At 40.2% G+C, this 27,081-nt stretch overlaps 1 protein-coding gene across 1 annotated transcript in view; it reads right to left on the reverse strand.

Annotated features, from left to right (window-relative positions):
* The window catches only part of LOC108707545 (formin-like protein 3), a 69,086-nt gene extending 47,335 nt beyond the window's left edge, over window positions 1-21,751 (reverse strand). The window contains 1 exon segment of the mRNA XM_041582482.1: window positions 21,450-21,751. Within this exon segment, the coding sequence (XP_041438416.1) occupies window positions 21,450-21,557 (108 nt within the window). The 5' untranslated portion in view covers window positions 21,558-21,751.
* Window positions 21,752-27,081: the final 5,330 nt, after the last annotated feature.

Genomic DNA, 27,081 nt, shown 5'->3' on the forward strand with positions numbered 1-27,081 from the left:
AGTAAAGGAAAAAACCCTTAAAATGAAAGACCCTGTCCTCATGTTCTTTCTTATCAACCTTTAGCGAGTAGACCCCTGATACTGTTCTGCTGTAAACTTCTTACATATACAGATATGGGACCTATTACGAGTCCCATTTGAGCAATTTTTTTGACCAATATTGTTTTTCTCATCATCTGAGTTTTTCTAATGTTTAAAGGGTTTTTTTTTGGTAGCCTTAATGTATGGTGATATAAATTACAGAAAGACCCCTTTATCTGGAAAAACCCAGGACCCTATCATTCCAGATAATAGATACCATAACTGTACCGTATAAGAACAAGTTGATCCCACTTGCTGTATATTATGCCTATGTTTTATAAAGACAGAGAGAGAAGCATTTATGGATTCCCTGCCCTCTCATTAACAAATGGCCAGAACACATGAAGATGGCTTTCCCCGTGCAGGCTTGCGCAAGCAGTAAAGCTACACGGATGTATATTTTAAACATATGTGAATGATACAATGCTCTCTTTCATATACGAGGCACACCCTGGGAAAATTCTCCCTAGTTACTAAAATAAAGGTGCATAGTACCAGCATAAAAATGATCCCTCTCTGTAACACTGTTTTTATTACAGGGTGTCTAATCTGCATCCCTTCAAACACTGAACTGAAGTCTGACAAGTGATTCTTGGAGGTGTAGTTTAACAGCAATTCAAAGGCAAATTCAGCAAATCTATGTTTTAACACAGATTGCAAAATAAAAGACAATTATTTTCTTATAAATGCAGAGTTGGAAAGAAAGCCTAGCAAGGAACCAACAATCTATGATAACGTTTGAACAACAACTTTTGGATCTGTCTCACATATACTGTATGATAATTAAGACCTGATAGTAGCAGCCTTAACAGGCATGCAGGTGGGTCTGCCAATGCTGATTACAGTCCTTCAAGTTTTCTATTCTAAAGCTTGCACTTTGAAGTGTTTATTTGCCATTTTTTGCCATCGGCCATATGAAAATTGGCTCACACTGATATGAAAAGCAGAGTAAGGGCAGAGACAGATGAGAAGATTTGGGGAGATTCGCCCTGCGACAAATTGTCCCTTCTTCAGATGACTAATCTTCCAGAACTGCCGGCTAGAATCGAAATCGCCGGCGGGATGGTACTCAGAGCGCTTTGTTTTCCTAAGTCGCCCAAAGTTTCCTCATGAAGCAACTTCGGAAAACTAAGTGCTCGGAGTGCCATCCTGCTGGCGATTTAGATTCTAGCGGGTGGGAAGGCATTGCGGGGAGATTAGTCCACTGAAAAAGAAGAGATATGTCGCTGGGCGACTAATCTCCCCAATATAACATTGTGTGCCTGTACCCTAAAAAGCTCAGGCTACTGCCACACGGGTCTGTCAGTAATTTCCCATTCACATAAAATGTGGCACTTTTTTGTGGTTGTTAAAGTGAACCCCAATGTGCCATCAGCTTTAGGCTAATGCCATTTGGTGTAGATTCTTGGCCAGCAGATAAACACAGATGAGAATCAGCCCTTCCGCTTGAATCAGACTTCTCATGTGACTGCATAAGTGGATTTTGCCGCCGAAATGCATACTCATACGCTACATCACTGAAATCTGGTCCGTGTGCCTGCATCCGGGCTGACACTGTGGCTCTGGGTGAAGACACGAGAAGACTGATGTGAACAAAGTTATTCACAGGCTGAGAATCAGCCCCATATGTCATTAGCCTAAAGCTGATGGCACACGAGGTTCACTTTAACTGACCACAAAGAGTGCCAGACATTGATGTGAATGGGAAATGACTGACAGTGCCAATATTTGCACTATTGATGCCAAATACTCTGAGGAAAAGTCTAAGGGGTAAATTTATTTAAGTATTCAGCAAAATTTGGTGATCTGCCAAGCAAGCTGTAAGTCCAGCTTCCTAGTGATTGCAGGTTTTTGCAACAAAAAAAAAGCACATTTGCACAGTGGCGTAACTACCTGGGGTGCAGGGGGTGACTGCACCCCTCTTGGGGCAACTGGTGCCTTGATAAAGCTTATCGCGGGTATGAGCACAGGGTACGTTTTTGCCGGGTGCATCAAGGATTGTGCAGTTTCGGAGGGGGCAGCAAGGGGTCTGGGTACACATCCAGCACCAAGCCCGGATGCAAGCCACGGCAATTGCAATTAACCCTTTGAAGAATTTTCAGAAATGTGAAAAAGTCGACAAGACAGTTGCAGTAATAAACGTGCTCCTACAAGAACTTTCTAAATCTCTAAGTGATTTGTCTACATTACCCCTTTGAGGCATCCATGTGTACCCCGCTAAACACAGCTCTGCTGAACGTGGTTAAAGTATCTGTAGATTCCAAAGTTTCTCCATAAACGAGGCGCACTAGTTATGTGCCTGATGTAGACAAATATTGATGAGCACTCTGCTCTAATATTGCTGGAATGCAGTGCACATGCATTCACATTAGTGCACACCCATACATATTCATGTCAAAATACATTAGCAAGTTTATATAGCTCAGATTAGCTGCATATTAAACAAACACAATTTTGTTCCATAATATTATCATAGTATAGGCTTGATAGATAATCAAGGTCAAGCTCATAATCGTATTTTACTAGGTACACTACAAACCACTTCAGCTTTACTACAGAAATTTGCACAAAGCTCGGTTAGTACAGAAAGGCTAAAAAAAACTGCATCCCCATACTTACTGTACATAATTAAAAGGTTAACAATAGGGCTCAAATTAAATGAGGGGCTAACTGTATGCTAATGCCACTTTATGCGTCCATTTTCTACATTCCTGGGCTACTAATGAACAGTAAGCACTAAAAGTAACTGCTCTCCTAAACCCAAGCATATGAATAAATCCACATAGAGACTGCAAGTCGCTTTGATTTGAAGCCATGTCTTTTTTAAACATCCTGTTTGAAATATCTCTGTTCATAATAATAAATACACGCATGACCAGACATGGCAGGAGAAAGATCTTGTTCAGAAAAAAAATGTGAGCGTCTTATGTTCCAAAAGTAGAGAAATGCCAAGACAGGGAGGAGGTCAGGGCTCTTCATGAGAATATGACTGTCCAGAGAGCGAATATGGTGAAAACATCACTGCAAAAGAAGAGTAACATTTTCCACATAATGAAATACTAGTGTTACATGATACGGCTACTGAATTTGCAGATATCTGCTGTTACCACATTTACATAAATCATTAAACTGAAAAACTGCAAGGTACATCCCCCTATACTGTATGTAATAAAAATGTGCACAAAGTTTGCCTAGGAGCAGTTACCCATAGCAACCAATAAGATGTTTGCTTTTAAACAGGTGGCAAGGGAATTCTACCTGCCAATTGGTTGCTGATATTACGTAATTCCCATAGTGATTTATAAAATCTGAACAAACTGTTATCTTCGAATAAATTAACAAACAAGGGATTTAAATCTTAAAGTCTGAGTAGCTATTAAAGGAGTGGTTCACCTTTAAGTTAACTTTTAGTATGTTATAGAATGGCTAATTCTAAGCAACTTTTCACTTGGTCTTCATGTTTTACTTTTTATAGTTCTTGCATTATTTGCCTTTTTCTTCAGATTCTTTATAGCTTTCAAATGGGGTTCACTGACCCCATCAAAAAAAAATAAAATGTTCTGTAAGGCTACAAAAGTATTGTTATTGCTATTTTTTATTACTCATCTTTCTATTCAAGCTCTCTCCTATTCATATTCCAGTCTCTTATTCAAATCAATGCATGGTTGTTAGGGTCATATGGAACTTAGCAACCATATTAAAGAAAATGCAAACTGTAGAGCTGTTGAATAAAACGCTAAATAACTTGAAAACAACAAGTGATGAAAAATGAAAACCAATTGCACGTTTTAGAATATCCATCTCTACAGCCCATTTAATAGATTTTAGAAACTCTGAGCTATAGGTGCAGCATTCAATAACTGCTGCCAATCTGGCCCCCGAACAAAACCGTCATAGTTGCATCACTAAAGACTGCTCTGAGAAATCTTATAGGACACCACTTAAAAAGGGCTACTATACTGAAAGGGAATATGGTCTTCACATATATTTCTTTTCTGGATACCATTTCATCTCTTACAGAAGTATCACAGTGTTCTGTTATTGTGTTACATTGTAGGGTTACTGCAAGTATTTATATTGTGTACAGGTATGGGATCTTTTATGCAGAAACCAGTTATCCAGAAAGCTCCAAATCATGGGAAAGTCATCTCCCATAGACTCCATTTTAACCAAATAATTAAATTTTTTAAAAAGGATTTCCTTTTTTCAAACAGTACCTTTAACTTGATTAAGCTATAATTCAAAAGCAACAGTCACTGATTGGTTACTGCCTGGTAACTAATCAGTGGAAACCAAGAGAGCTAAAAAGCAGGAAGTAGTGTTCTGTTATGTTATGTCAGACATCCAGTCACTCCAGCCTTTATACATTACATTTTTGTTTAATTAACTACAATAGAAACATTTTTTATTTTGCACGGCCTATCCATTTACCCAGTTTTTCTTTTTATACTGAACAATTCCTTTAAGGCCAACTCAAACTTGAGGGTGATGGTTTGACCCTCTGGTCTATAGCAGTGGTTCCCAACCACTGGCTAGGGAGCAACATGTTGCTCATCAACACAATGACTGTTGCTCCCTGTGGCCTCAAAGCAGGTGCTTATTTTCAAATTCTTGGCCTGGAGTCTTAAAAAACGGGTTTACTTCCTGTAGGCTGTGAGTTTACATAGGGGCTAACAAATAGCCAATCACAGTCATATGTGGTAGCCCCAGGAACATGTTTCATGCTTGTGTTAATCCCCAGCACATCTGAATATGGCTCACGGGTAAAAATGTGTCTCTTGAACTAAAGGAGAGTTGACTATTACTACCAGGCTTTCGCACATCTATACTCTTGCTATGAGCTAAGTGGGGTTGTCTCAATGTGTGACCACAAACAAGACCTCTGCTCTAAATGCTCAAGCACATCGGACTCTAGTGTCCAAATCTAAATCTAAAAATAATGTCAGTCCGATGGGCTGGACGGAGATCACAGCTGGAGCCTTCATGCAGAATTGTCATCCTGTCACACATGGAGCGCACTAGCTGGGCAGGCTCCTCTCTCAGCAATACTGGCATTTCCTCTGCACAATCCACAGCTTCCGCTCGCAGCTGAAGGAAACATTCAAGTCTCTAATACGTAGGCCAGTCCCACGGGGCCTTGCTTAGACTGCTGTTGCCATTCTCCACATAGGAAACTGGAGACATAAAATATTAATTTGGGAACTAATGATTGCAAAGTGTTTTGCTCTTGTATCTATGTATCTATTACAAGGAAAATGTATCCGCGTGTTTATAACCTCACAGAATATAATAAAAATTAGCAGATTTTTTGGTTTTCACTAGACTCCGGAACCACTCACTGTATCTTTTTATTTCTTGCTTCCTAGTCAGTACCATGGTCAGGGAAGAGAAGGACTTTGCCAAGGGTCACTCACACAACAAGAGGACCCATGGGGAAAAATGCTGATAAGAACATAAGGATACATCATTTTGTTAAACAGTTATTTTGGTTATATACATAAGGAATGTCCTGTGGACGTCTAACCATTGTTTAACATCACCTCCCAATATACCAGCTGTAGGGTGGACTTCCACTTGTGCAAAAGTTACAGGGTTGGACAGCCCTGAATTGTAAAATTTATTTTCTACTAGATGGGTCCATAGACCATCTCTCAACTCAGTGGTTAGGACAAACAGATAATAAAGAGAAGCAGTGGCCCATATTCTGTTAAATATGAACCTGTACATAACACAAACTCTAGACCAGCCCAGCAGAACACGTCTGTATCTGTACGTATGGAATGTGTGTTGCATTGACCACAGCTTCTCCAAACTGTATTGTAGAACAGATCTAGCTAAAGACTGGTGCTATGTCACATGAGAACCTGGTTTAATGCCATGTTAATATAAAGTACTGATTCATCACTGTCAGAAATACCCCACTACTTTATGACAGGCCCACAGGCTCAGACAGCATGAACTGATCACTCATGAATAGATCTCATTGAGTTAAAGCAGCAGCCTGATGCTCACTGGAATGAAGCCCTTGGGACTGGTTAGAACTCTGGTACAGTACTAGGAAACATTTCTCTACACAGACCTGTGGCCTTTATATAAAAGTTTACACTAAAGTATAGGAGGAACTAAACACATACACGTTTCGTCCCAATACACTTCAGTTTTGTCTAGCCATAACACATGCAACGTACTGTCGCCCAGATGTTGTTGTGGAACTACAAAGTGCATTCAGTCCAAAACAAGAACACAGGCTGAATACACTAGTCATGTTTTTAATCATTACTTGTTTGATGGATGTTAAGTAGGGAAAAGCCAGGCATGTACATAACACACCTGTTATCCTAACATCAGAATAGAATATTACATATTTAATGCCAAATAGAGATTGCCTCTAGCAGTAGAGAGAGAATCAATCAATCAAGGTGCAGTTTAACAATGTGAGAAGCAGCTGTGCTGAGCCACAGTATTGTGCAAACATCAGCCAATATATACTGTATACACATTTAGTTTTCTTTTAATCAAATATCGGGAGACAGTGCTCATCTCTCTATAGGTCTCAAAAGGAAGGAACTGCCACCCTGTCCATGGTGCAAACAGCAAGCCAATAAAGATTCTACACAAACAGTAACACTGGATGATGCTAAATATGGTGGACTCACCCTGCAACAAGTTAAGCCACAGAATGTATTTCTACATAAGGATGGTTAGAAGCATCTGCTTAAAAGAAGGTCAAAATCAGTAAAAGTGCTGCAGAACATATATTCCTTTGTACATACTCATCAGACAGAGAATTGTAAACAGACTAAGGTTGCTTTACCCAATAAACCATCTTTCACACATGCTAAAATTAAAAAAAAAAGCAAAATGTTCATTAAAATTTCAGGATTAGTTCTCTGAAAAAAAAAAAAAAAAGGAATAGAAATTATTTTAACAAAGAGGCCCCCAAGGCACATATGTCTAATTAAAATAATAAAAACAGACAAAATATTTTGCTAAAATTGGACCGTGAGGTGGAAAAGACTGTTCATGGTAAGTAGTCATATTTTTAGTAATTCTGCCACGAATAAGCGAAGCCACAAGAATGTTCTCCTTTTTCAGTACAGCCTGACTGAAAATGCCTCACAATACAATCCTCTTAATGCATTCTAGGATTAGTCTAAACTGCTTCTTCATCGAAGGGAACAACAGTCACTGGGCTATTTATTCCTTCATCATTCCTACCAGTTAAATCAGATTGGCAACCTTTAGCCTTTCAGTGTAAGCCGTCTGGCCATCCCTAAGCTCCATATGCAGCATTCATACATATATTGATTATGGGTCATGCAAAAAAGCATACAATAAGCAGTGGTGAATACATGGCAAGAAAGCTGCCCCTGTTGTAGATGTACCTTCCTGTATGGGCTGCCTTTCAGGACTGGACTGAGAATCAAAATAGGCCCTGGCATTTCAGGTACACAGAGGCCCAATCAGCCCCACCAGCCCACTAAATACTTATTTTCTATGGCACCTTATAGCAGCCCCTCAAGCATTTGCCAGAACCCACAGATTGCCAGTCCGCAGGGCTGGGCCAAGAGGTAGGCAGAGTAGGCACGTGCCCAGGCGCAAAGTTGGGGGGGGCCAGGCACGTACCTGCTCTGTCTCCTACCCCATGTCCGGTCGCCTGTCTCCCCGTGTATTTGCACTTCTGCAGATGTGCGTACGGGGGATCCGTGCTTCCGCACAAGCGTCAACTCGCGAAATGCGCTCTAAAGTACCAGTTTGTGCATGCACGCGCTCAGCCGGGCCGGCAAAGTTGCCTAGGGCGCTTGTCGGTCTGGCCTAGCTCTGCCAGTCCGGGCCTGCTGCTCTTAAATAATCATTGCAGAATATAACTACCTACAGTATAACCTATCTCCCAACATTTCAAAAATGGAAATAAGTCAAAGATCTGCCGTGTGTCGTGTGGCGACATTTTCGAACCACACCCCTAAAAACCATGTCCATTTTTCAAACTTTAGCAGGTTAAAGAAAGTTTGAACACATTTCTGGGAGATTTAGGGCAATTCTTTTTTTTTTTTTTTTTTATGACAGTTTTGCTAACTAAGGTGAATTGCCCTTTAAGCTGTGAGTCTCAGTTCTGCAAAGAGAAATGCTTATCTTAAATAGTTATAATTATATCTTTTCTTATCTTAAATCGTTACAAATGAATAATAGTGCAGGCGCGGAGTGTTCAGAGCTCTCTGCCAAGAGCCTCTTATTTAATTAAACTCCAGAAACTGTATTTTTTTCTGGCTGTGCAGTAGAAATCAAAGAGAAAGTTGCGACATTTCACTAACAATCCAGGGAGTGCAGGCTGAGCTGTCAAAATCGGGACTGTCCCGTGAAAAACAGGACAGTTGGGAGGTGTGACCTAAAATCATACAGACAAACCCACCAACATCAATTGACTATGTAGATTTTTGTTTAAACATACAATGTAAAATCATGCCGAATATATAACAAAATTTGTATATAACTGCAACTGAATTGCAGCAATAAAATAGCAAGCATGAACCAACTCTGAACTGTTCAAGAGAACTACTTGGAAGAAAATGCTCATTGCAGCCAGTTCTTACTGAATAGAAGGCCAAGCAATGAATGGTTTCAGTATGTCAGCTAACAAACAAGGAGTGATACAGTGCCTTATACATAGAAGAGAGCATCTGGCTGATTTTGCCTGCTAATCCACATTGCTATAGACTGGAGTTGACAGGAGGGAAAGGCTTAACCTACTTTCCATGTCATATGCAATAAAGCCCAAAAGCGGAGCATGTGGAGTATCTGGGCTTTGAAGTCAACAGGGGCATATGGTCACGTTCAAAAAAAAAAGTGGGTAGGATAGACTACATGGTGATGTTTAAGCCAAGTAGTACAACTTCCCGGCAGTGTTATATACTGTGATCCCTGTGCAACATAATACGTTTTTTCACTGCTCTGCCATTAAATTAATCAAAATAATTGATGTATGATCAATATCTAAATATCAAGACTTTTCTGCCAACATATTATGAGCAGATTATTGATTTGGGCCATGAACTAGGTACTTCAGTGTCAGATCAGATAAAAGCCATGATAAGAAGGAATGTGGGTGAAATATACAGAAATTACACAGATAAGCACCACACTGGGGGAGTACAGAGGCAAAGGTTTACATTACAGCAGCGTCAGAAATTCCTAAGGGTGCTGCTGGTTCTGCATAGGTGTTTTATAAGAGGCTTCTTGAAAATCTCTTTAAAAGACGTATTGACTAAGTTCAATAAATATATTGCAACGTTCAAGACCTTGTGCACTCTCCCCAATTAAAGTTGGTTACCATGAGTTTAAAACAAAAGGGCCCATTAGTTCAGTAATTGCATCAAAAACAACTCCTTGCACTTCCACATAGTTTAGGTCTGTCCTGCCTCTTCATGTGAATTGCTCCAATTGATGCAAGGGAATCCAGGAGCTGCCAACACCTCAAAGGTTTGATTGAATTGCCATAGTTCCCACAGCGGCCTGTGCCAATAACTAAATTAACTAAAGAATCAGAGGCACACATCATATTGATGTTGAGTGGCAGTGATGATGATATCCAAACACCAAAGGTTGTCAGCGAAATTGTGTCCAACTTGAGAGTTTGCAGCCAGTGTATCTGGGGTGTACACATGGGGCTTCTTTAAAATCAAGAGGCATGGATTTTCTGACACAAACTGGCATTTACACACAGTGAATATTAATGGACCCACAGAAAATTATTTTTCAGGCCCCCAAAATGTCTAGAGGTTGACTTGTTTTACCAATATTTATTGAAATAGTCCTGCATATGAATTAGGGCCTCATGGGACTGTGCAACTCTGTACAAATGGAAGGTTTGCTGCCTCTGTATTTATGCCCCTGGTTACATAGCTCTGCTGTGCCTAGGTACAAGCCCCATGATTCTGCTGCGTAAGGAAGGTCATGTAGACACTAAACACCTCATGTATGTTCATGCCTAAAGTAGATTAAAGCATTGTACCCAGAGGGGAATGCCAATGAACATTTTACACCACCTGTGAATCCAGTTACATCCGCACCTCATTATTAGTGAAGAAATCCTAAGATTTCAACAACACCAGTAAAAATTGGCAACATGGTGTGTACCACCAAGACACCAGAGCAGAGGGTGTGATTGAAACCCATAGGCATAAAGCATTCTGACAAATACAAAAGCCTCCTAAAAGCTGTATAATAAAAGTAATTTTCAAATTAAACATGAAACTCTTTCTTTTCTGTATTACAATACTTTTCTGTATTAAAACATCCATACTAATTTAAAAATCTCAGCAGTCAACCATATACTGCCTGATTTCTGATCAGGGAAATATCCACATGGAGTGTGTACCTATATTCAGGGCACGTTTGTAGGGGTTTTCTCCAGGTGCTTTATTTTTCTACAAACACTAAAAAATTTTATACAGGTATGGGATCTATTATCCGGAAACCCCTTATTCAGAGAGCTCCGAATTACTGAATGCCTGTCTCCCATAAACTTCATTATAATCAAATAATCCAAATGTTTAAAAATGATTTCCTTTTTCTCAGTAATAATAAAACAGTACCTTGTACTTGATCCAAACTAAGATGTAATTAATCCTTACTGGAAGCAAAATCAGCCTATTGGGTGTATTTAAAGTTTACATGATTTTCTAGTAGATTTAAGGCATGAAGATCCAAATTATGGAAAGATCCGTTATCCGGAAAAACCCAGGTCCTATATCTGTATACTAAAATGAATATGCGGTTTTGTAGACAAGGAGTCATTCCATAATATGGCGTATCATAGTTTAGCTCAGTGATCCCCAACCAGTAGCTCGTGAGCAACATGATGCTCCCCAAACCCTTGGATGTTGCTCTCAGTGGCCTCAAAGCAGGTGCTTATTTTTGAATTCCAGGCTTTGAGGCATGTTTTGTTTGCATAAAAACCATGTGTACTGCCCAATAGACCCACCTGTAAGCTGCCAGTCCACAAAGGGGCTACCAATAGCCAATCACAACCTTTATTTGGCACCACCCAGATACATTTTTCATGTGTATGTTGCTCCCCAACTCTTTTTACATCTGAAAGTTGTTTATGGGTGAAAAAGGTTGGGGACCCCTGGTTTAGCTAATAAAAACATTTAAGCGTCAGAACAAAAACAAAAAAACTCCAACATGGTTTTATGCAACTTATATACCATAAAGTACAGACTACTGGTTTAGGGACACATCTGATCCACTATTTTGGGATTCCACCAAATCCTGAATCTCTATTAGGCTGAATCCCACGCTGTATCAGAACCCCTTTTCCCCAAATTTGAGTGGGGAAGGGTTAAAAAGAATAAAACATTTCCTTGTTTGCGATTGTAAGGATTCGGATTCAGTTTTGCAAAATCCATCTGAAAAAGGGCAAATCTGGGATTTGGTGCATCCCTAACAGCGAGACAATCAATAACAGAATTGCTTGTTTTAACAAAACACTATATGAAGGAGAACTGCCATATTTTAGAGCTTGCTCCATCACTTACTCCATACCTGCATGAACAATTTGGGTTAATATTAAACTCCATACCTGCATAAACAATTTGGGTTAATATTAAAGGAAAATACAAATTTACATAAAGAAACAGCAATTTTTGATTACAGTATATACAAAAAAAAAGTCAGCTATTATTTCTATAAATTTGCTGTAGCAGCCACACTTGAGGGACCTAGGTCTGCAATATGCAACAGAATCATCTCTCTATAAAGTTTTTTCCCTGTAATATATACCCAAAGTCCAAGAAATGAAAAAAGGATACGTCTACACAAAACTGTAACTAAAGGGATAAGAATGACACATAAATTAGGGAAAAACCCACGGTCACAAAATCTCTGTGACCCAGGAATATGGGGAACTGAAAATAAACTCGTGACAGGAATCAGCAATATGTTCCTGCTTTCTAAACTATAGTCAAGTCTTGGAAAATATAGGGCCGGAAGTCAGGATGGTGGAGGGGGAGCAAGATTATTTTGCAGGAAACCCTCTCTGCTGCACTCCTGACTGAAGAAAAAAATACATAAGCTAGTTTCAGAGATCACATGAATAACAGGAATCTTAAAGTAATACAGGCAAGTTTGCCTTGGTATAGTAACCCATAGCGACAAGTCAAAAGTTTTACTGATGCAGTGCTGTTAGAATAATGATAAACATCTGTCTGTTTGCAACAGGTTACTAGACTGGGTTGAACTTTTGCCAGTAATAGATTTTCCTCTGTAACAAAATCATTGAATATAGAATTATATCAAAAGGGCTGCATGGCAACAAAGGCTCATCTGCTTTCCATAACACTTCACAGATGCTGAAAAATACCTTGCTTTTAACAGTTTTTTTTGCGTATTTTTCACATGAAAATGATCAGGGAAATAATCTAGAAATGGGGACTCAGACACCAATCAAAATTAGCATGGATCTTTCAAATGCAGAATGAATAATGAAAGCAAATCTGACTGGTTGCTATGAGTTACAGCACCAGGACAAAAACCTGCTTAGTTTTGGTAAATTTTGTTTGAGTCCTGCTCAGGGAGCTTTATTTATCTGCATATATGTATCCGCCCCTATGTGCGGGAGCAGCTAAATCCCTGTAAAAAAGCTAATCTTTTATTTTGCAGGAAAAGCCACATCAATGATTCTTTAATACACTAGTGGGGGAATTTAATATGTTTCACTAGCACAAAGACACTTGTGAACATTAGCAACCATGTTTGCGTCCTTTTCAATCAATTAAAGAACTCAATGACTTCATGGCAAAATTTGAGAACAAATGTAATATTCACCAGCGACTGATGTGAGCAGTGCTAAACTCTCAAAGACCCACTTTAAAGAACTTTTAATTTTGTTAGGTCTATAAATCCATAACAGCTAATCAGGACTAGCATTTACTGATCACTTGTATGAAAGCAAACTTATGATTGCTTGCTATAGGCTACTAGACTGTTAAAACTTTGCAACCACTCCATACGATGTCCAATACATTTTTAAAAATGGTGCTTCATGCTGTCATACGTTGATGTCTCTTGTCATATGACTCAATGTAACTTGTGTATTATTAAATTAAAAAATTCTATGAAGACATAGACATTGTTAGACTAATTGCAATCGGTTTTCTTTTTTAATTTATTTGTTGTGGGTTTTAATTAATTTACTTTTTTTGCGCAGCAGCTCTCCAGTTTGGAATTTTCTGGTTGCTAAAGCTGCACATAGATACAAAGATCCGATCATTTGAATCCTCGAACAATCGGACTACCCCATCTCCCGACCTGCCACTATCGTACAAAAGTTGTGTCCGACAAAGCTGGTGACAGTCTCCCAATGAAAATCGTCCGATCGGCAATACATGCAGAGAAATTATCGGCAGCCGATAATCTTTTAACCTGTCCGATCAACCAAACGACCGATATCCATGGGACGAAAAATATCTGTGTCAACGATCGGATCGGATCTTTGTGTCTATAGCCAGCTTAAGATCCAATTTACTCTATCAACCAGGCAGCGGTTTGAATGAGAACTGGAACATAAAGTGAAGAGGGCATGAATACAAAGATAAGTATTAAAAAGAAACAATTGCAATAAAAATGTAGACTGAGAAAGCAAATGTTTGTGGCAGTTGAAGTCAGTGACCCCCATTTGAAATCTGGAAAGAAAAGGGAGGCAAATTATTGAAAAACTATTACATAAAAAAATGGAGTCAAATTAAGTACAAAATTGTGCTTAATACAATTTTATGTATATGGCTAACTTAATGATTGGCTAATTTCTAATTGATTGCCCCTTAGAGTACTGGCAGTGGCCAGTTTTCACATCAGGGTCATGTTCTATCTCCCTGTTAGACAGAATAGCTAGGTCTCTCATGTCACAGCATTCAAATCTGTTAGACTGGTTCAAAAAAGGCTAAAGGTGGCCATACACTATAAGATCCGCTCGTTTGGCAAGGTCACCAAACGAGCGGATCTTAACCCAATATGCCCACTAACGGCTGGGCAATATCGGATGAATCCGAACATTCGGCCCTGGACCAAACAACCAGATTACAATACTATGAATGGGCTCCGACGGGTCGCAGGACCATATCAACTAGCAGATGCGGTCCTGGATCGTACGAAAAATCAAAATTGACCGATTGATATCGATCGGGAGGACCCGTCAGGAGCCCCCACACATGGGCAGATAAGCTGCCGAATCGTTCTAAAGGAACGACATCGGCAGCTATAATCTGCCCGTGTATGACCTTTAGCTAAAACACTTTCATCAGATGAAGAATGAACTGATCCAATGTAACATACAAACAAGCAGGCCAACTGCTACTGAAACACTAAATTAAGTTATTGCATGCAACACTTGTCAACAAAATTAAACCAGTAGGGACTATGGGGTCTTTTGGATACAGGACTTCCAAACACTGGTATTTAATGCATTCATACAACTGTAACAAATTAAAATCTTTTTAGAATTTATAAAAAAGAAATTACATTAGACATTTACATGAATTACAATTTACATGTTTCAGAATGACTTTTACTGCATTAGGTTATGGCATATTTTGCAAACACTGATGGATAAGGAGGCATAGGTCAAAATTACATACTCATTTGGAGACAAATGTGTAGAATTGGTGAGGAAGGACATGTACAAAAGAAGTTCCCCACAAATCTTTAATCTTAGACCCAATGCACTGTCCACCTGGCTTGCTCACCAATTACAACCAATCTCAAAAATTCTTTTTGCCCCTATTGCACCTTCCAAACTACAAAGCTGTGTCAGTAGCCAACTTCTTTTCCCTTCTCGCTTTCATTAGTCAACTTGGATGTTGATAAAAGGAAAGGTTTACAGACGTTCGTCCCTGTAGCCGTTTCTGTCCCGTTCTCCAACCGGTAAAAACTTTAAGTAAAACAATCTGTGAAACAGCGCTACACAAGGAAGCTCAGGGGAAGACAAAACAAGAAATAAATGGTGGAAATATAGTGTAGTATATATTTTTTTATATATATATACACACAACACTATATTTCCACCATTTCTTTCTTGTTTTCTCTTCCCCTGAGCTTCCTTGTGAAGTGCTGTTTCACAGATTGTTTTACTTGGATGTTGATAAAGGCTGAGCAGGTGTAGTGCTCAGACTAATAGCTCTGGGCAAGGGTTCAGGCTACAGGCCTTATTTAGTATACAGTATATTTAGCATGCTTTTAGCACGTCCATGTGTTTAGTATGATGTAGAATGTAGACAATTGCACTCTACTGCAATTTCTAATTATAATTCTGAAAAAGGAAGACTAACTGCAAATTATCCCATCAATATCATACATTAGTTTTAAAGTAAACCAACCCTTTAAATGAGAGATAAAGCTCGGATTCCTTTTCACTTTTAAGTTAAATATACAGAGGGATGTTCAAGGCAAAACATTTCTCTTCCACAGAAATATAAAACTTCTAGAAGACCAAATGTTCTGAAAATTGCAGGGTAGAAATCTTAAAAACAACCTTGAAAAGCATTTCTCTACAAAGCATTCATAAAGCATTAATTTACATAGTGGGTGGTGGTTGCCTGAATTGTCCACCAGAAGTGGCCATGTGAGATGTTAGAAACAGTGGCTAAGCATGTGGCTAGAATGTACTGTAAGAGAGCACATTAGTAGGCATATTTTTTGGTCAGGATTGAGCCATGCGAGTTGATTTCCCCACAGTGATTTATGCCCATAACAAGACTAAAATCAACCAAATCACTCAAAGGTTTATTGTACAAGTTCTAGGTGACTCTAACATGCCACAACTAAAACGATGGGATTAGAATATTGGATGGGATAGCTGTTTTAGGGAAGAGCTAAGTAGAGTACAAAACACTTTAGGCCACACCAATTTTGCATATACAATGTAAAGCTGAGTACAAAACACTTTAGGCCACACCAATGTTGCATATACAATGTAAAGCTGAAGTCTCAGGGGAGTGCACCTGAGCTCCTTGAGTAAAACCATCCTTTCTATGGTTACATATGGACATATGTGAATTGGCAAACTGCACTGATACCTCAGACCTGTCAAATGAATATTTTACCCATTATAGAAGAAACTAATCACAATAAATTAAAAAAAAAAAAAAGAAGTGCAAATCAATCCTATTTCTAAGCATTTACCTCACTGAGCAACTAGGAATGAAAAATCACAATGAGCCTAAACTCACGTGACTCCAAGTGTTCCTGAACTAAACAACATTTTCACCTATGCAAGCTACTCTGTTATATTTAAGGATTCCTTTGTGGTTGCAGAGGAGCCAGACCTCATCCCACGACATAGACTACAAGACATTGGTCCATTTATAGCAGATGCAGTGGAAGTGAGCCAGTGTCCATGAATGTGGGCACCAATCAACCAGTAACTGTGCCTGTGTTTACACAGAAGGAGGAGAGATTGGAGTGGCAAATATATCACCAACTCAACCAACAAATTTGCTTATTTATTTAGTTTAAGGGGATTTTCGCTGATAAACTGCTAACTTAGAGAACAATAAAAGTGTTGATGACTTTACTGGCTGAGTTACTTGTGAATATATAGATCTGAAAAAAGCTAGGGTTGGTAAGGCAAGCAAGAACTCTACAATGTTATTTTTGTCATTGTTTCAAAACAGTCTTTGAGCAGAGTTTCCTCTGGGGCAGTGATTGCTGGACTTTTTGGGGTCAAACACTCCTCACAGGACCAGCCTTGTTCAGGCCACTTGAGTTCACAAAAAATTGTACCAGCTATAGGAAAACATTTATCAGCCATTCAACTATAGTTCCAAGTACATATAGGAGCAAATACGTGTCCAACCCAAAACCACTAATAGACAGCATTATTATCATGTCCATATCATGTCCCATTGCCTTCAAGCTGAGCACCCCCTGTAACCACTCTAGGTCTCGCAAGGGGCCCAGCCTCTCTGTTTGCCACTGATCTAGAGCAATTTTGTAGAAAGAGAAATATGCACAAACAATAATCGTACAATATAAACATACAAATACTGTACTCATAATTTGTCTATTTTTTTTTTTTAGAAATTACTGCCACAGAAATAATAAGTCAAACATAATTTTTCACACCGATGTTACCACCTACTGAGAGGAGCCATGCAAACTGGTACCATTTGTAGATTTTCCAGCAGGTTATACAGGGTATAAGTAGATTATTTCCTTTGTTTTTCTTACCCTATTTAACTTGGATTTGTGTTGTTCATTATCTATTGTTTAGCAGTTTTTCCTGTATTCAGGGCACTCCACCCTAAGCCGTCTCCTCCCAGAATCCCACATGGGGAAACACTTTATTACACATGAAAATGTTTCAATCACGGTATGCTTGTATCCTTTGACTGGACATTTATTAATGTTCATTTTAGCACAATATTATATTTTCTGATAGCATAACAAGCATGTGTGTATTCTCTGGCTTTGCATTGGACAATTATTAATGTTCATTTTAGACAATATTATATTTCCTGATCGCATATCCATACCAAACTAACATGCTGAGCAGGAATATAGGGAAAACATGCAGTTTCTGTATTTGAAATGAAAGGACAGCTTTTACTCCATGCCAATGTCCAGTGTAAATTAGCTTTAAAAATTTTATTTATCTATTTTTAAGTTCATGGCTCACAAGGCACTTTTTCCACAAAATGCATCATTACCCAAAGCTCAGACACCACAACTCTAAGAGATCTTTGCTTTGGTGTTTAAGGCTGTGGTACATAAAATGTTAATGCTATACACCCAGGATTGTCTTCCAATAACGTAAATGGGAAATATCAGTTTACCCTGTTCATGTAAAAGGGTAAACTTTTACCCTGTTTACCCTGCTCATGTAAAAATAGCTTGGTATCTAGTAATTTGTTGCACTTTCCATTTAGCAGAATAAGATGCAAAGCACAGAGAACATTGGTGTATTAGTACAGTACAGGGCCCCAAGCTACCATCTACATACTAATTCAGCCTCCAAATAGGATTCTACACAGCTTTTTATTAAATATGTATTCCACCAAAGCCCCCACCAGTAGAAACAACAGTCCAGTACTCCTGGGCTGGATTAAATTGAAAAGTGGGGTCAGACATGAGTTTATAAACTATAACTTTGCCCTTCAGCCAGCCATGCAACCAGAGATAACCAGAATGGTGGTCAATTACAACAGTAACAGCTCAGTGGATAGCCAGAATTGTGGTCTCTCTAAATCTGTGTGCCTCACCATTATAGTGCTCATTGGAATAACATGACAGCAGATACATTTTATACATCATGATCATTTTCTATGATACTCTTCCTAGTCAAGATACTGTATTCTCTTCATCAGTGTGCAATATAAAGTAGGGATGCACCTAATCCAGGATTTGGTATGGGATTTTGACAGAATTTCGATCTGGCTAAATTCCAAGTGCCTGGCCAAACCAAATCCTTAAAGGGATACTGTTATGAGAAAACATGTTTTTTTCAAAAAGCATCAGATAATAGCTCTGTTCCAGTAGACTTCAGAACTGAAATACATTTTTCAAAAGAGCAAACTGATGTATTTTATATTTAAGTGAAATCTAGTGCTACACTTTGTCAGCTTCCCAGGTGCCCCCAGTCATGTGACTTGTGCTCTGATAAACTTCAGTCACTCTATACTGCTGCACAAAAGCCCATCAGCAGAACAATGGGAAGGTAACCAGATAACAGCTCCCTGGTAGATATAAGAACAGCACTCAATAGTAAAAGTCATGTCCCACTGCAACTCCTTCAGTTACATTGAGCAGGATAAACAACAGCCTGCCAAAAAGCAGTTTCATAAAGCAGCACAGGCTCTTTCTGAAAGCACATGACCAGGCAAAATGACATGAGATGGCTGCCTACACACCAATATTATAACAAAAAAATACACTTTGCAGTGTAAACAGTGTAGTTCATAAATATAAACTACACCATAAAAATCATGACAGAATCCCTTTAAAATCACATGCCTTGTAATCACATGAACAAGGAAGTTTTGACTCTTCAACTCTTCCTTGCATATGCAAATTACGATTAGGATTCAGTTCAGGATTCGGCCAAAATCCTTCATGAAAGAATCTGGATTCGGCCTTTTCCCAAAACAGTGTATTCTGTGCATCCCTAGTGTATAGTGTGCCTGTATATTCCACAAGACTTTACAGAGATTAAACATCATGCATGACTGTCCCTACCCCGCATGAGCTTATAATATAAGCACCCAATGACATACATACACCCTGGTCAGTTTTATTTGGCGCCTGTGTTAAAGTGTAGAAGGAAACTGGAATACCCTGAAAACCCTACATAAGCATAAGTAGAACATAAAACCTCCTCCACCACTGCAGGGCAGGAAAGCTGACCCAATATAAAGACATTTTTCATCACACAATCAAGTGATAGTGAGCTTTGCAGTAGCTACTATAGGCATATAATTCCACTGGGGTGTTTATTTCTATATGGAGCAGAAACAAATCTGGGTTCTGATGAAGCTACGGGGATGTGTATGTGAGTGACAAGGCCAATATGCTTCTTACAGTAATAAAATATGAAAACAAGGAGTTTCTACACAGTAATGAGCAAATAAGTTTGTAAGTTCCACACGCCGTTATTTACATTCTGATGATTAAACAAAGTTAAACAACGTCTGTACAGGGGATCAGTGTACTGTTTAGAGCTGGATATCCCGGCATGCACCCAAATAAACATGACAGAGCAATGGTCACCATCCTTTATTATTAACATTCCAGCAGATGCTAAGATTGACAAAGCATGCTACCAAAAAGGGAGGCTTATGAATGCATTCAGTCTTCACATTCAGGTACCGAGATGACAAGATAAACAGAGCTGAACCATAAGAATTAGCCGTGTGCTGGAGCTGCCCTATAACACGCCCCCTCCATAGAGTTATGCTGAAATTCCTCAAATCCCCAGGAGACATCACAGTTCCGCAAGGAAAAAAGTCACTAAACTAAAAAAAAAATCTATATATAAAGAACAGAATGTACTGTGAATCTCTGGGAGCCCTTGCAGACTGAAACCTCAAATGCAAGATTTAACCCCAACCATTGCTAAAGTGACAGTGTAATCTGATCCAAGTTTAATAATCAAGACTCGGACCCCCAGATCAAGCCCCACAGAGCGACGGATGGACAAATTGTATCATTTCAGGTTGTGCTCAAAGATGGGTAAAATGGAAACAATAGTGTGCAGACACCCTGTATAAAACGAATGAGTGCCAGCAACACATACAAGGGAAGGGAGAGAATTGTAACCCAACCCCAACCCACGCTTGCGAGAAGAAAGGAAAAAGTGCTGCTGCTGCCCAGAGTTTTCTCAGAAAATTGTATTCAGAGAGCAGACGACAACCCGATGGGGACGGCACTCCAGGCCCCATCCAACTGCATTAGTGAACAGCAAATACTTGCGCTGGCAGTGCCACAGGGAAACGCAGGTATGAAACACTTTCCAGGTGCAACCCCAGTCATCTGTAGTACTAACTGCCAGTTTGGCATGCACATGCCCACCTAATGAGAGTGATTTCCTTCTGTGTGATACCCTGGGCTCCTTTGGGAGGGGGTTCCTCTGATGTACATTATTTATGAGAATATCACATCAATGCCCCTTGGGCAAGAAATACAGCTGTCACTTCACTCACCCCCTACCCAGTAACACAGACCAACTTTACTTACCCGACAGGTCCCACCCAGGCCTACTGAGGATTGAACCGCAATCAAATCAACTCATATAACCACATATCTAAAATCAAACAAACTCATATATACTGTGCCTTTAACTGGAGAGGAGCTGAAATGTGTCTGGAGTAACCACAAACACCTAGATTGTCCCCCTCCCCATGTCATTAGTAATTGTCCCTACACAGAGGCCCCAGCAGCTGCTGCTGACCAAACTGGAACAGTTGAGGGACACAGTATGGGCATCTTTAGCATTGTAGGTTGCAGTTTGTGCTGCATGTTCCACTCCAATCATGTCTCAATTGCACCCATGGGCAGCAGGCTGGGAGCTCCTGGAGTCATTACAGTTCTACTGAGGGTTACAGGGGGAAAAAAAGGCAAATGGCACAAGCCATAAGGAGAATAACATAGTTCTGAGTTTATATAGAGTGTGAGTTCTTGGGAACAGGCCCCTCCACCGATAAACATGCGGACTAGTAGCACTTTCTAAACAAGTTTATTAGTTAGTGGGATAAGACGCACATGAGCCTTCTGCATCTCAATGGGGAACATGACACTTTCCCACATCTCTTGGGCGCACATAGCGCAGATTTAGCGCTGCACGGGGAACTTTTCACGCCTCGTCACAGAGCAGAACTTACCAGGACCATGGCGAATCTTTCCTCCAACTCTCCCGGCTCCGGCATCGGGACTTTTAGCGGCAGCAGCGCGGTACCCGGGGTCCCTCCGGCGCTCTCCGCGTTCCCCATCTTCCCGGTACTCCAACCCCGAAATATCGGGTGTCCCCCCCTCCTCCAGTGCGCGTCCCCGCTACTCCAATACAAAGTCCCCGGGACCCATCCTTTGTACTAACGAGTCCCGCCTCGCAGCCCACACTAAGCTCAGCTCCATTCACCCCAGCCGCACAAACCAGACCCCGCCCCCTACTACCCCGGCCATTGGCTTCCAGCTACATAATCCCAGCTCTTAATCACTGCGGGACGCTAAACATTCCGAGCTCCCTCTGCTGGCGGCTGGCAGTACAACAAACAGCGCCAACACAAGTGAGTGCAACTGCCAGACCAGTGGTGTCAGTTACTTTTGTTGCGTTCCGATCGGCGGTGCGTAAACGGAGCCCAGTCGTGCGGATTTGGACCTTGTCACTGACTGGGTGAAGTGCTCAAATTAGTAAAGTAACCAGCAGAGGGAGCTGGAAACTCTGGAGTCAGGACTACACACTGGCCTGTGATATTGGAGCCACCGCTGAACTGCAACTGTAGCATCTTCCAACAGACTCAGAATGCTTGCAAAATGAATAAATCTGTGGGACAGTGTGTACAGTAGGGAAATGTTATGTTATGGAAGTGAAGGGGTTGTAATTCTGGGATAGTGTCTTTGTAGGGCCACCTTCACAATGTCCAGGCCTGTACAACAACATTTTCTGGGTCCCCCCTACAAGTTAAAAAGAAAACATCAGGCCAGAACTCCCCCAAGTTAAAAAGAAAACATCAGGCCAGGGCTCCCCCAAGTTAAAAAGAAAATAGTGCCCATAGGTTTTAAAAAAAATTAGTGTTTGGCATGGCTCGGCTTCATAGCAACTCGGCTCCTACTTTGGCAGTTCAAGGAGGGCCCCACTAATCCAGCAACATGGCCAGGCCCCCTTAACATATAGATAGGGTTGGACTGAGCTTGGGGGGACAGCTCAATAGCTGTAAATATCTAGTGTACAGTACGTTAATATGGTGTCCTGGGAATAAAGTCCAACTGTCAGATAGTGTGTATGATGAGGCAAGGTGATGTCTGGGGAAGATGCTTTAGCTTTCAAATAGCAGGTATAGATAAAGAGTCACTTGACGCTTGGAACATTGTTCTGTGCCAAATACTGCAGGGTTATTAGCTTATTTATTGCTACCTGGTTACAGTTTTTCTGCTTTAGATAATGGAAACAGGGGTAAAACAGTCCAATGATGGAGCACCAGAGAGACCAGAAAACATTTTAAACAATTACGTTTTATTCTGTCATGGTTAAAAATTGAAGAAATACAGCTTGCATGCCCCTATAGTCCCATGGGCTGTGAGCTTCTGAGGAAGTGGTAGGTGGCCACGAAACGCGTTGAGTGTCGTACAGCCCATGGGACTATAGGGGCATGCAATTTGTATTTCTTCAATTTTTAATCATGACGGAATAAAACTTCATTTTTTAAAATCTTTTCCATTCTCTCTGGTGCTCCATCATTGGACTGTTTTGTCAATTGAGGATGACTGCTGGGATCGCAGTAGATGTGAGGCACATGAGACGATCATTTGGTGACCAGTAAGTGCTCCAGGCCCGGACTGGCAATCTGTGGGTTCTGGCAAATGCCAGAGGGGCTGCTATAAGGTGCCATAGAAAGTCAGTAATTAGTGGGCTAGTGGGGGCTGTTTGGGCCTCTGTGCGGGCTGATTGGGCCTCTGTGTACCTGAAATGCCAGGGCCTATTTTAATTCTCAGTCCAGACCTGAAGCTTTTTGTTTGAATATATTCTGGAACCAGGGGTAGGCAGAAGAGGCACTAGGGATTGAGCCTAGCAGAAACAATCTGCAAGGAAACAGAATACATCTGGAATTATACATCTGAGCACAGGATCAATTTACACTGGCATGTGAACTGGGGAAAAACACATGTATATCAGTACATTAGTACAAAAACAAATAATTTACATAATAATGGCATTGGTCCATTATTGTGCTCCCTGTGTTGGGGACAGGGTCCTTTTTTAGCTAATGGGACAGGAACTGCAGTTTCAACTGCCCCATTGTGTCTTCATAAGAAGAGGTGGTGTCTTTAGAAAGCTGAAACACTGGGATAGTGTGTCTTGAGAAGGAGCTGTAGCTCTGGGATACTGAGTATCGTTTGGCAGTTTGGTGTCTTCAGAAATAACTGTAACTGTGTCATAGTGTATGCAATAAGGCAGTATGGTGTCATGGGAAAGTGCTAGATATGTACTGAAATACATATCCCAGATTTCTCAAAAATAACTGTCTTTCTCAAATCTTTTGTCTTTATTCCTAATTAAAAGGACAGTATACCCTTTTCAACATGAGTTTAAGGAATAAAGCTTGTGCCGAACATATTTTTGGCTTGTGTTTTAATTAGGAAATATATATATTATTTGTTATTTTATGGATAAACAGGGCAACATTTAAAATTCCATTTCATACTAGCACACGTACAAAATTTCCCCTGTTTACTGCAAGAAATACAAAAGCAGATTTCCTTATTAAAACGATAGGCAAAATGAAAAGAGGGTATACTGGCCCTTTAAAACCACTGGCATCTAGTATAATTTTTACTGGTTAGGCTTGTAAAATACTGGCCAGTTGGAAACGCTACATGCCAACTTCTAGTGTCCAGTTGTTAAACTACAACTTGAATGACCCCCCATCCACTTTCAATCTTATCTCCTCTACTAGCGAGGTTGGACTGGGCTGGCAGGACACCGGGAAAAAAACATATGGGCACTGGACTTTGTTAGCCCTGCCGACCGAGACACACTCACCTGCCCAGAACTTTCTGCCGAATGCAATCACAGTTAAATGGGTGGTTCACCTTCATGGTAACTTTAAGTATGCGATAGAATGATCAATTCTTAGCAACTTTTCAATTGGTCATTCATTATTTATTTTTTTATCATTTTTTAGAATGATTTGCATTCTTCTTCTGACTCTTTCTAGTTTTCAAATAGGGGTCACTGATCCCGTCTAAACAACAAAATGCTCTGTAGGGCTACCAATGTATTGTTATTGTTACTTTTTATTACTTATCTTACAATTCAGGCCACTCCTATTAATATTCCAGTCTTTTATTCCAGTTAGTGCATGGTTGCTAGGGTATTTTGGACCCTAGCAACCAGATTGCTGAAATTGCTAACTGGAGAGCTGCTGAATTAAAAGCTAAATAAGTCAAAAACCACAAATGATAAAAAATAAAAAAAATTACAAATTGTCTCAGAATATCATTCTCTACATCATACTTTTGGTTTAAAGGTAAACAATTCCTTTAATGTGAAGAGTGGTCATGGATGGGGGGGCGTCAGGCTGACTGTGAGAAAAGCCCTTGAGCTTGCAAGGAGGGCCCTCAAAGTCACAGCTCCAGAGGGTCCTGGACGCCGACCCTGACTACCAGCATTTTATGGCACAATCGCTAATCAGCAAGTTCAGGTACTAGTTCATACCAGGCAAGCAAGGGTCAACACCAGGATCAGAAACAATGGTAACAGGAGGACTTACCACAGGCAACGTAAGCAGCTGGAAGGATGGCCATTGAACTAGAGCAGGGATCCCCAACCTTTTTCACCCGTGAGCCACATTCAAATGTAAATAAGGGTTGGGGAGCAACATAAGCATGAATATAGTTCCCGAGGATGCCAATGAAGGGCTATGATTGGCTATTGGTAGCCCCTATGTGGACTGGTAGCCTTCAGGAGGCTCTGTTTGGTAGTACACCTGGTTTTCATGCAACCAAAACTTGCCTCCAAACCTGGAATTCAAAAATAAGCACCTGCTTTGAAGCCAATGAGAGCAACATCCAAGGGGTTGGGGAGCAACATGTGGCTCACGAGCTACTGGTTGGGGACCACTGAACTAGAGTATTATATTCACATCAGTGGGGAGATGATGTTGAGCCATAATGACTCAGTTCTATAATGGCTCACGTTATGGAACAGGGAGAACCCCTGGCAGAACCGGTCTTCATCAATGCCCTTTTAGTCCCTGAAGCTTTCTTCTGTGATAATGACGGAACCTGCACACTCCGAAAACAGGTTTAAATTCAGGATGAGCAACAATATTCATGGTCATAGAAGCATGGATGAAAGGAAAACTGTATGAAATACACTAAGATAAGGCTTGAGCAGGATCTGTGTATTAGAAGCCTGCTTGGATGTGAGTATTAAGCTGAAACAGGCCAATAAAGTTTCGCCAAAGTAGATTCCAGGAGACGCGTGCACAGGGCCGGATTTACATAGTGGGCGCCCCTAGGTCCACTGCCGTTCGTCGCCCCTGTCCCCTCCCCTTTATTCGTGCAAATTTTCATCATCTGGACAGGAGCAATGGGGATTGGTGCAGGGGAAATTTAAAAAATGAACCAATGTGGGTGTGGTTGGGCATTATGCCGCCCCCCTAAAATCCTGCCGCCCTAGGCCTGGGCTTAGGTGGCCTTTCCACAAATCCGGGCCTGCGCGTGCATCTGATATTATGATGTTATTGAAGGGGTAATAACATGCTGCTTTATTACGTAAATTATATCACCCAGTTTATTTTGCTGGCATGCTCAGTTTTGATCTTCTTCAGAAATCCCTGTAATCTCTGTTTAGGTACTAAGGAGAAAGAAGAGATGTTCCTATATATTTTCAGCATGTGATGAACCGAAATTTTGCCAGATATCAATTGCTTTGAAATCCTGCTTGTTTTTTTACACTTTTGGATACACATCAATGTGGCTGATATAGTGTCTCCTATAACACATGCACTGCTGCAGGGAACGACTACTAAGTGGGGTTAAGAGAATCTGTAACTGATACCATCATTTGAGAGATATTCTTTGAGGGTTTTTTTTACTTTGAACCCAGGATAGTTCACTTTTTTTGTGAAGAATCCATTGTCATTTTTAAATCTAACCCTTTTTATCTTATATCTGTTGTCTTGCTAAATACTCATCCTTTTGATCTTTGTACCTGGTAATTGACTGCTTGAATGAATATTATATAGGTACAGATGAATCAGTTAAAAAGGACCTTGGATCATTTTTGTTTTTGTCTATGGCTTTGATAAACTCACAGAAGAGGGAGAAAGATGAAAAATTAGCAAATTGGAGAGGCTTCATAAGGTTTTTTTTAACCTTCCTCTGGATCAACTAGCAGTTAGGCAGATTCTGTTTATATATAAAAGGTTGAATTTGATGGATGTGTGTCTTTTTTTTTTTTTTTAAACCTAATTTACTATGTAAGAAATGTGATACCCCTCTTTACTTCTTGTCCTTCACATGGCACCGGACACATTTTTTCATTGGTGCCCACTACCATGTTCCAGCCCAGGAAAACAAAATTCACAATCTGGTTGCTAGGGTATAAATTACCCTAGCAACCATGCACTGAATTGAATAAGAGTCTGGAGTATGAATAGGAGAGGCCTGAATAGAAAGATGAGTAATAAAAAGTAGCAATAACAATAATTTTGTAGCCTTACTGAACATTTTTTTAAGATGGGATCAGTGACCCCCATTTGAAAGCTGGAAAGTCAAAAGAAGAAGGCAAAT

Source organism: Xenopus laevis, chromosome 2L, assembly GCF_017654675.1.
Source record: "Xenopus laevis strain J_2021 chromosome 2L, Xenopus_laevis_v10.1, whole genome shotgun sequence".
NCBI lineage: Eukaryota > Metazoa > Chordata > Amphibia > Anura > Pipidae > Xenopus > Xenopus laevis.